General features: G+C 28.0%; 1 protein-coding gene across 1 annotated transcript; it reads left to right on the forward strand.

Moving 5' to 3' along the window:
• The first annotated feature begins 150 nt into the window (after positions 1-150).
• On the forward strand, positions 151-11,049 carry LOC105834317 (peroxisomal hydratase-dehydrogenase-epimerase). The gene is made up of 13 exons (XM_012676710.3): positions 151-572; positions 975-1,101; positions 1,278-1,384; positions 1,681-1,854; positions 2,098-2,231; positions 2,306-2,452; positions 7,912-8,057; positions 8,304-8,479; positions 8,919-9,045; positions 9,171-9,277; positions 9,580-9,753; positions 9,913-10,061; positions 10,408-11,049. Exons 1-13 carry the CDS (start codon positions 480-482, stop codon positions 10,637-10,639), a joined length of 1,893 nt encoding a protein of 630 aa, XP_012532164.1. The 5' UTR covers positions 151-479; the 3' UTR covers positions 10,640-11,049.
• Positions 11,050-11,212: the final 163 nt, after the last annotated feature.

Below are 11,212 nucleotides of genomic sequence, written 5' to 3' on the forward strand. Positions count from 1 at the left end.
CAAGCTTTTTCGTATTCTTTATAAAAATTTGTACAAAGTTTGCGGTTTTACTTCACTAATTTCTTGAAAAATTTTATAAATTTTCTTGAATGCCACTAAACTCTAAACTACACAATTGCGACATGAAGACTTCGATGTCGTCTCCATGGATAACGAATCTGGCGCGAGTAGAAACCCTGACGAATTGAACGTCACGCAGATCGCGAGGTCGAAGATCACCGAACGAAAACAGTGGATTCTTCCATATCGGTTCAAGGAGGCTCTCAGACCGGCCGAAGATCCGCGTCGCAGCTAGTGATCGTATCGATAAAGAGGCATCTCGGCGCCATAATGCCGCATAGTTAACTGATATAAAAATATAGAATTCGCATATGGAAATTTGTTTATTGACTTGTCTTAAAGTGAGAAGAGTTATAATTATTTTATAAGTAAAGAAATATATTTGGAAGAGCTTGATTGCTGACTCAATTGGAAAAGATATGCAGATCAAGGATAAACGGGTCATAGTGACTGGAGCAGCAAGTGAAGTGGGTCTGGCATTTAGCAGAGAGCTGCTACGAAATGGTGCCTTGGTATGTAATTTAATATTTAATAATCTTGCACTGTATATTTCATCGTAATAGTTCTTCTAGATATAATCTAGATGATTATTGTTGATAATATATACTTTTCTTACATACATGAATCTCTTTGAAAACAATATTAACATACAAATATTTAAATAATTACTATATTAATAAGAATATTGTTCTCTCAAACTATTCATTAAACTTATCATTCTATATTTTTTTGTTTTTTATTTTTTATCTACATTATACCTATTTATTCTTTATCTTATTTTTTTCGTAATAGTTACTTATTGTAAAATTTAATAATATGGTCCGTTGAATTTGCAAATAAAATGGCGCTAGTCTAATTTTCAAATAATAATTTTTGATTTTATTAAGTAATAGAAATGCAAATATTTCTTCCAGATGATAGTCATAATCGATATACAGCAATTGATTGGAGAACAAGTTGTACAGAGTTTAAACAACGAATTTGGCCGTAAACGAGCTGTATTTCTTTGTTGTGATGTGACGAATAATTCCGAATTTGACGGTAAATATATTTCAAGAAGTCTATTCCACATTACTAATAATATTAATTTATTAATGTGCAACAAACTTAAACATTGCTTGCTATTTGTTTAAATCAATTTAATTTAATAATGTTTTAATAATAATTTTTGTATTTAGTGAGTATTTGTTTAAAAGCAAAAATAATAACTTTTGCAGCAACATTCAAAGAAGCGATCAACATTCTCGGCGGGCTGGACATTTTAATAAACAATGTAGGCGTAATAAATGAAATCGATTTTGCGAAAGCCATCGATGTTAATGTGGTAAATGTTATTTAACTTTACGTTACTACATCAATGTTTATATGAAAATAATTTTCTTAACCACAAAAATCATTTGAATCTTTTAAATATTTTCTGATATTATATGATATTTCTGATATTATATGATAGATATAATAGAATAGTTTCTATATGTAACTATAAAAAATACATTATAATCATATAGACTTATAAAGTTATTGTCAAAGTCATCTTTATTGTGTCTTAATTAAAAATAAAATTGTATAAAGTAATTTTTGATAAAATAAAGTTTTCTAATATTAATTTCACTATTACAGACAGCTGTAATTCGCGGGACTCTCATGGGAATTCAACAAATGCGAAAAGATTCTGGAGGCAAGGGTGGTGTCATTGTAAATATTTCGTCCATTGCCGGATTACAATCGGTATCTCAGTTTCCGGTATATTCTGCTGCAAAACACGCTGTCGTTAGTTTCAGCCGTTCTTTTGCAGTAAGTACAATATTTACGTTGGAAAATTTAATACCTAAAATTTATAATTAATTATAATAAGTAACAAGAAAATGTTATTTAATTTGAGAACGATTAATTTTTTAAAGATTATGAACGTGATGCCAAAAAAGAAAGAAAAGTAATTATTATTTAATTATTAACTTTGCTTTAAGAGTGTAATTGAATAATAATTACTTTTCTTTCTTTTTTTCTTATCATATAGTAATTAGCTATTTTTTATAGCAACCTTATCACTACCAGAAGACCAATGTAAAAGTAATTGTTCTGTGTCCTGGTTTGACCGACACCTCAGTTTTGGAAGATTTACCGCAGGATATTTCGAACACTGATATTTTTCAGAATTATCAACCTCAGAAGTAAGATTACTGTTAATACATAATTTGTGTGTTCTTGAAACTTGCATGAAATACAAAAATAATATTTTTTATAGAGTGGAAACCGTAGCTCATGGGTTGGTGTATGTAATTCGGTGCGCACAGAACGGTAGCGTATGGATCAGTGAGGATGGAAAACCAATTTATGAAGTGCTGCTTCCTGATACTTTACCGCAAAAGACCGAAATGGATGCGGAGAATTAGTTGCTAATATGAAATCGATCGCAGATTAATTATTCCATATACTTATCGTAAAACAAATAGCATTCAAAATTATCAAGTCGAATTGCTTTTTTTTACGAGTGATTTTATTAGATAAAGAATAATGCTGATCAATAGAAATTATATAATTGAGTAATATGATATAAAATTTGTAACAAATTTTAATATACTTCCTGTATATAATAATATTCTATAAAGTGATAGAAGGTACAAACACATTTTTACAATAAATAGTTTATTAGTTTTGTAACTTACACACAATTGCACGACAATTGACATTAAGTTTAAATTAAAACTATAATTATCTATCAATATTATGTATAATCAAATATTTTATATTATATATAAGTAATTATATAACCAAATATTTTATATTATATGTAAGTAATTTTTTAACTTTTAAATATAAATAGAGATTTAAAAATAATCTTTTATTACTTTGAAAAAATGTAGAAAACTTTAGAAATTAAATTTCTATTTAAATTTATAATTTACTTTTTTATACTTAATAAAATCATAAAATTATAATTATTATTATTGCATAATATATAATTATAAAAATCAAATTTATAATTAAGCTAATACGTATAACTTTAGACTCGAACATCGTGCTACTTTAAATACAAGAATTTATAATAATTTATGTCTAATTCGCTAAAAATGTTGCTTTTTTGAACGTGGTTACAACAATAAAAAATATTTATTAAATGCAACAATTATAAGTAAAATTTGTTAAGAATTTAAAAAACTTGCTAAATAGATCTGAAAATAATTTTGTCGGTGCGTTAAAATAATTATGAAAAACGTTCAAACATAATGAAAATGTTACAAAAAGTTTTTCTATACAATTAATTTGAGCGTCCTATATAATTATTTTGATAGTGACATAGGATTTTCCAAATTTATACAAATTGTGACTCATTTTTTAAACCACAAAATATCCAATATATAATACAGTTTTAAAAATGAAAAAAGCGAAGGAGAAAGTGTGTGTGTGTGTGTGTGTGAGAGAGAGAGAAAGAGAAAGAAAATTATTTATTTTTACTATTTTATTTCTTCTACTTTATATATATAATTTTTTATTGAATGTTTTATAAATACATAAATCTTAAAATATATAAATGTGTAAAAAATGTATTTTATACTTCTATTGATAATATTTTAGATGGTGTTGCATTGATGAAAATTATTTTCATGTACTCATAAAAAAATTAATAATTGTAGTTTGTTTTAAAATTTAGTTTTGATTCCTGAAATCATAATTGAGAAATTTTTTTCGCCTCACCAATGGAAATCCTTAGTCTTTATACAAAGTTATTTTTAGATCTGTAGCTAAGTTTTTAGATATTTTATCAAATCCTTCTTATCGTAAAGAGTTTACTTTTATAGCTGTTGCACTGAAAAAGTTATAAATCTTAAAAACTAATACATAACTTTTTTTATAATTTTATATACTATTTATACATGTTTGTAAAATTTTATTTAAAAAATATTTGTATTGTGTCTCTTTAGATGGTGCAAGCATAGATTAGCACAGTAAAAAAAATAAGGAAATTTAACAACAACGTCTATAATAAATAATGTCCCTCAAATAACAGTCAATTGAATCAATTATTAACTATTTCGCACACGAAGACCGTAATCTCTTGCAAACACATGTGTTTGTGAATCGCTTCATCTTAGGACCGATGCAGTAGAGTACACTAAGAGAAAAAAATTGCTTAAATAAATATGTTATTAGTATTATATATGTGTGTATATATATATATATATATATATATATATAATATATATATATATAGATATAGATATTATATATATTTAAATAATTATTTCATATTAAATAAAAAATGTTTATTTCAAAGTAATATTTTCCATAAACAAATAATACTTACTTGTTTGATATAAATAAATTATTTAAATATAGTTTTAATAACATATTTCTTTGAATAAAGTAATCTTTTCTATCAATATAGACGCACCAGTGTAAACGTATAAAACCATACAAATGCAAAGCTCACGTTTTTATAGCGTACAGCACAGCGCGATAACTAAGTAAAAACCATTCAAGAAATTACTTTCCTTTCAGAGTAAAGTTCGATCAGAACCAATTCGTACTGGTTATGGTATCGGTTTGAAGCCGACATCGCACAACCCTCGGTTCTGATTTATCGTTGGCGCGACGTCGGCCGGACGTTAAGTGTGCTTTTTCTATTGATAAGATGCAACGAGCACGAGCTGTGCGCACGTCAAGCTCTTATCACCGTTTTGTGCCACACGACTGTATTAAATGCGTTATTTCTAAAGTTCGCCGACGCCACGAGCGACTGATAAGTACCTCGTAATTTGCAAATACTGCGGAGATGTAGCGATCAGCCTCTTCTACACTTGTTTGCTTTTGTCATTTTTAGATCGATGCGACAGTGCGTTTAATAGACTACACTGTGGAAAGAGTCTATAAAACTACATAGATATCTATAAAAATTACACAATATATAATGGAAGTATATAAACTTGTACGATTTTACAAAAATTAATACTTTTACCCTTAATTGCATAAATATATCTTCAAATTAAATGAAAAATTATAACAGTATATATAGTATATAATAATAGTATATTTTATCATTTTTATATACAACTTATGTACTCTTTTTATATTTATTTTATATTTATTTTATATTTATTAGAGTATATGTAAAAATCTTTTATTTAATTTATAAAAGAAATTTTACGTAAAGAAAATATTTGATATTTTACGTACATTATATAATACAAAATAGAAATAAAGGTATAATAACAATGTGTAATAATATAAAAATTAAATTTCCTTTATCACGACAACTCGTTGACATTATCCCAATGATTTTGTAAATGTTTTGCTACATAGATTTCCAAATTTAATGAAAGAGAAAAATGTAAAGTTTTCTACGTAATAGTAAAATCATGAAAAGGTCATTTGATTAGGGCTGACTGTTGATGATAAGGCTATCGATAACAATTTATCGCGTTAGTCGTTGCAGCTACAATTACGCGAAAACGGTTGAACTCGAACAAAAGTTATATCACTTGTCGCGTACCCGGAATCTCGCCTTGAGTTTGACCTGCTATTAATCATTATAGTTTATTTTAATGCATAGTGCACACATTCTCAATGCCACTTACGTCAAACGCCATGCGCCAATGTTTCTGTAAATTTTTAGCCAAACGCGCATTTCCGCTCGTATTTATATCAATTCGAAAAAAATAATACAAGTAGTCGTTTGCGTTAACTCTATCTTCCTTTTTTATTATATTTTACTGCGTTTTCTGTATAAATGTTCGGTCAAAAATGTTTTAGTTATTTAATACCAGCTAAAAGTTATCAAAACTTTTAAGCTTATTAATTTTTTTATTATTAATGACAAAAAATCTCAAATAGCAAGCTGATGCTATTTATTACCATTTTAACATCAAAATTATCAAGAAAATTATTTGGTTTGCTATTTAGAATTTTGGTGAATACTCAAATTTTGGTCCTGAAATCAGCTAAAGAATAAAACAAATAATAATTTGATTTATGCAGCATCAATAATTATATTTTGTTTAAATTTTAGATAAATTGTAAATGAGTAAATAATTACAAATAAACTTTTACACGATTATTTATTAAATTGTTATTAATATATGTATTTATTAAATTGTTATTAATATATGTAAAAAATTTAATTTTAATTTGTAATGCTACTTTCTCCATCAAACTTGCAAATAATTATTACAGAACATGGTTTTGCATGAGAATCAAGAGTAAGCAAAAAATCTAATAATTATTTTAAACCAATAAGAAAATTTTACACAGCTTAAATTTTACATAAATATATTAATAAAACAATGTATAAAATACATATATTTTTGGTAATGTTTTGAGATGTGACACATATATATTTTTACATTATAAACGCACCACGTGTATCTCATTAAATTTTGGGAGAAAGAAATAAAGAAATTATGATATAAAAGACGCGACTAAAACAAATAAAGTCAGTAAAGATAACAATGTATTACGAATCAATTTAAAAATAATATGAAGTCACATATCATCTAAAAGCTCAGCGCGAGGAACCGGGGGCGATAAATAGGCGAAATATATTTCTTTCCATCGTATGGTGCTGCGAGTAATCTACGAGCCACCAGGCAGTTTCGTTCCCCGTGACTATCATAAATTTTTATTAACAAAATGGCCCAATGGGGTGAGATCAAATATTTTCACGGGAAAATTCTAAAAAGATGCATAGCTGAGTTGTCTTTTAATAAATTTTTATTTTGTTCCCCGCTCTCAAATGTTTGATTACATCTAATATTTAGTTTGAATAATTCCTTAAATTATTTAATTATTTAAATATTTCCTTTAAGGGTAAGAGTAATTTTCTCTAATATAATCTTTTTCTACCTTTCAGAAATTAAATTTTATATTTATATAAAAGCATTTAGCTCTTTTTAATAAAATTTACTCTACATATCAAGAAAGATATAGATTATTATGTGACACATAAATGACACATAAATATTTATATGACACATAAATAATACATAAAAAGCAATCACATCGAAATGTAATTATTTAATGATCTACTTTCTTAGTCTACCATTCGCCGCAATGCTATATATTATTATTATCTTCAAGTAAAAGGAGAAGTGCTCGAATGCACTTGTGTCTAGTATATCTAGTACTGTCGCGACGCGATTAATTAGCCTCTGCGAAAGGGGTTAATTAGGGAAAATGCTATCAAGGATGTTGAGAAAAGAGAACAAAACGCAACTGGTTAGTTTAACGAGAAAAGTGATAAGAGAGACAGTGAAAAAGTAGAGAATTACGATAAATCGGAAAATTGCAAAAAATATCATTAAAAGAGTAACAATTTTATTAAATAAATTTGTTTAATGATATTTTTCCTTATTGTTTTTTATTTATATGTTGCTGTTAGATTCAACCCTAATTATTTCGCTCCAAACTAAAAGCTGTAATATAAATCAGTATATATTTTTTAATAAACCATTTATTAATAAACAATTATATTTCTCTTTTCTCAGTAATTGTGTAAATAATTATATATCTAATATACTTTGTATAAATCTGAAAAAAATCGATAAAAATTAAATTTTATTACTCCAACAATATTCCTTAATCCGTTAATCTGGCATATGTTGTACCTAACAAAATGCGACAGTCAATTTTTAAGTTTTTAATCCTGTTGATGATCTCAGGTTTTAATGAAAAAATACGAAAATCTTGTTTTTTTTTATCATAATTATTCAATCTGTGTATGTGTTGTTGATGTGATTTTGTAGCCCGAAATCCACCTTTCGCTCTCTCTCTCTCTGATCATAAGACATCCCCGCCACGATGTATTGGAGTCGCAATATCGTAGAATCCTGCTGCTTGTCGTATATAAATACCATTCGAACGATCTCAAAGTTCAGTCGTAACGTATTATAAGCACAAACTCTCGATTCTTCGGCTTCACTCCCGAGGATTTAAGCGCAGAAAATTGATTGTATTCGTTTTACGAATAGCCAAAGAAGTTTTATTCATAGAAAGTAAAATGGGTAGGTCTAAATCTTTCAATAAAAATTATGGATGTTATCAATGTTCTCTGCTTTGTTATGAAAAATAATGTATAATGTAATTAAAAGAACAGTCCCGGAAAAAAATGTTTTGTAAAAACATATAAATATATATAAAATATGCCATATATATTCTGGAATATATATATGATTATATATTGACAATTTTTCATACTTCAAAAACTAATACCATTAGTTTTCCTAATAAATTAATTTTCTTCTGTTAAGAAAATATTGTAAATCCAAGTTTGAGAACTCTCCGCCGTCGTTCTTCAGCTTCGGAAAGAGCGAAGGAGTTAGAAGCGATTAATTGCATAGTTTCTGGAAAAAATGTTCTAATAACTGGTGGTGCGGCAGGATTGGGCTACGCTTTTCTTAACCATTTTTTAAAGCACGGAGCAAAGGTGTGTTTAATAATTAAAATTTGCACTAAGATAATGAATTAATATATAAATTTAAAAAATTGCAAGAAACCTAAAAAATATCAGCATTATATAAAACTAATTTTTTTATAAATATTTAAAAAATATATATATTTAAACAAGAAGTCTATTTTTTGAATAAAACTTCTTTTATTACGTAAATGCATAATTAAATAGAACTTTTATTGAAATTAATTAAAGAAACATTTATCAAAAAAATTCTATTGCATTATTATTTTTTAATTGGATTAATATTATTATAAATTAAAGTTTCTTTTTTGTTAGATATATAATAAAATGTCGTATTTCTTCCATTTTAAATCCATAGAATTAATTGTTCTATAATATTTACAAAATATATATCTATAATTAGTATCTTCTCTGCATTATCATAATTTATTTTTCATGCTTATTTTTACAGAAAGTAATTATATTAGACATCGATGCCGAAACTAGTAAACGTCTCGCACTTGGCATCGAAAAATCTTACGGCGAGAAGAAGGTTCACTTCATATGTACCGATGTATCTAATCATAAGCAAGTAACTGGTAAATATGAAACAAGATTTTTTAATCGCGTTAAAATAGATGTTTGTTCGAAAATTATAATCGTTGAACTTCTTTGAGAATATATCGTTCTCGGTGTATCTTATCTTGTTCGTATCAACTTACAGAGTCCTTCGAAGAAGCATCATCGCTATTAGGAAACATTGACATCGTAATAAACAACGCTGGAGTTTTAGATGAGCGAAGATGGGAGAAGGAAATCGCGGTGAACGTTGTGAGCATTGATAACAGTTTATTGATTTATTAATAATTTCATCGATGATAATTTCTTAATTTCATGATTTTCATTATTTTGTTTCTTCTCTTAAAATTCTTACAAGGTTTTTTAAGGTCTCGAATATATTTGATGTAGTTTCATATTTTTATAAATAATTTATTCTGTAGTTTTTGTGACGTCGCAATATAATTTTATTAAATTGCACGTAAAAGTATATAAAAAAATTTTGAAAAATAAACATCATTGATAAATAAGCACAATAAAATGAAATGAACTTAAATGTCGTGTATCGATTTCAGACTGGCATGGTCAATACTGCGATGTTAGCTATGCAACATATGAGTAAAGATACAGGCGGTCATGGTGGTATCTTGGTAAACGTGAGCCAGCATATAGATGTTCAAAATACAGCTCAACTTCCGGTTTACACTGCCACGAAAAACGCCGTCATTGGTCTATCGCAATCACTATCGGTAATATATATAACCACATAAAACATTAAATGCAATTAATTTATTTGTTATTATTGTATATATAATTTCCTAACATTCATATATATTAATTATAACTCTTGTAGATTATAAAATACCGAGGTAATTCAATTTTCACAATCATGTTCTTTTTTTAAACAGAATCACTACGAAAAGACCGGCGTTACCGTAATAACTTTGTGTCCAGGTCTGACGGAAACTGCTCTGACAATAGAAAGTCCAAATAAACTTCTTTCCAGAGTCATGAAGGCAGATTTTGTCAAGAATCTTGAACAGTTCTCGATACAAACGTAAGTCACCATTAAAATCGTTATTGTATTACGTCAAACTTCAATGATAGGACAAACTGATAAATTAACGCTAAATGATTGTTTCTGCAAAATTAAATTATAATATAAATGTGAATCCTTTGGCCAAATAATTCATTTTAATTATTTTAATTGGAAATAATTTAAATTTTTTCTCTAAGATAAGATGCAAATTTTCTGCGAAGGTTCAAGTTCTAAGATATAAGATCCAGTTTGTAAATCTGATCCTAAGGCTAACGTTACATCTCCTCCGACGCTTATGCGTAATCGCCAATTCAGTAGAGATAAATTTTTTAATGGCTCATCGTTATTTAATCTTGTTTTGCAGACCTTATGTAGTCGCGCAGGGCCTGATGACGATCTTGAGGATCGGCGAGTCCGGTAGTATTTGGGTTATCGAGAGCGGTAAAGTGCCTTACGAAGTTTACGTACCGAATCCGCGTACTTTGCGTCGTCACTACAAGAATAACTTCCCGCACGTCGACGCTAAGGTTGCAAGAGGTCGCGCGATAAGGGAAGTCTGCGACAACGCGAGGACAGGTCTGATGAGCTGTGCCTGATAACCAGCAAGCGCCCGCTCTCGCTCTACTTAGAGTTGAAAAATCTTCTTCAATCCACGTGGCGAACGCGCAATCGTCCGAAGACTTCGTGAAAATATTTCACGCATAGATCAGTGATAAAATCGGAAGTGCAGGAGGAACGAGATGCAGTCAAAGCAATAGTTTCGCGGAAAATGGTGTCCTCGAGATTCTTCGTAGATTAAATTATTTCATATTGCAACGTTTCATACATTATCCTCTCTTTTTGTCATCTGATTATACTCACTGGTTCACGTTTCCATAATCTCCTTTAAAAAAAAAATACATACATGTTCGACTTCATTTTTATTTCTAATAACGCCAGATTGTATGAAGATACCTGTGATAAAAAAAAAAGTATTTTATAATAAATACTTGACAAAAAAATATAACACCAGTTTGGAAGGTCTTGATATTTTATGCAAATTTTGTACAGAACTTCTTTCAAAACTTAATTGTATGCTGCAAATTACAACATCTGTTATAAATGTGTATTCGCGATTACGTTGATACTGGAAGTTTTATGTTTTAATGTGTTAGCAATGTATGTGACGA

Source organism: Monomorium pharaonis, chromosome 3 (assembly GCF_013373865.1).
Source record: "Monomorium pharaonis isolate MP-MQ-018 chromosome 3, ASM1337386v2, whole genome shotgun sequence".
Taxonomy (NCBI): Eukaryota; Metazoa; Arthropoda; class Insecta; order Hymenoptera; family Formicidae; genus Monomorium; species Monomorium pharaonis.

Coding starts and splice junctions, on each gene's coding strand:
- LOC105834317 (XM_012676710.3), top strand. CDS start 480: ATGCAGATCAAGGATAAACGGGTCATAGTGACTGGAGCAGCAAGTGAA. Junction 8,058..8,303: donor ATTCATAGAAAGTAAAATGG/GTAGGTCTAAAT, acceptor TCTTCTGTTAAG/AAAATATTGTAAATCCAAGT. Junction 9,754..9,912: donor GTCTATCGCAATCACTATCG/GTAATATATATA, acceptor TTTTTTAAACAG/AATCACTACGAAAAGACCGG.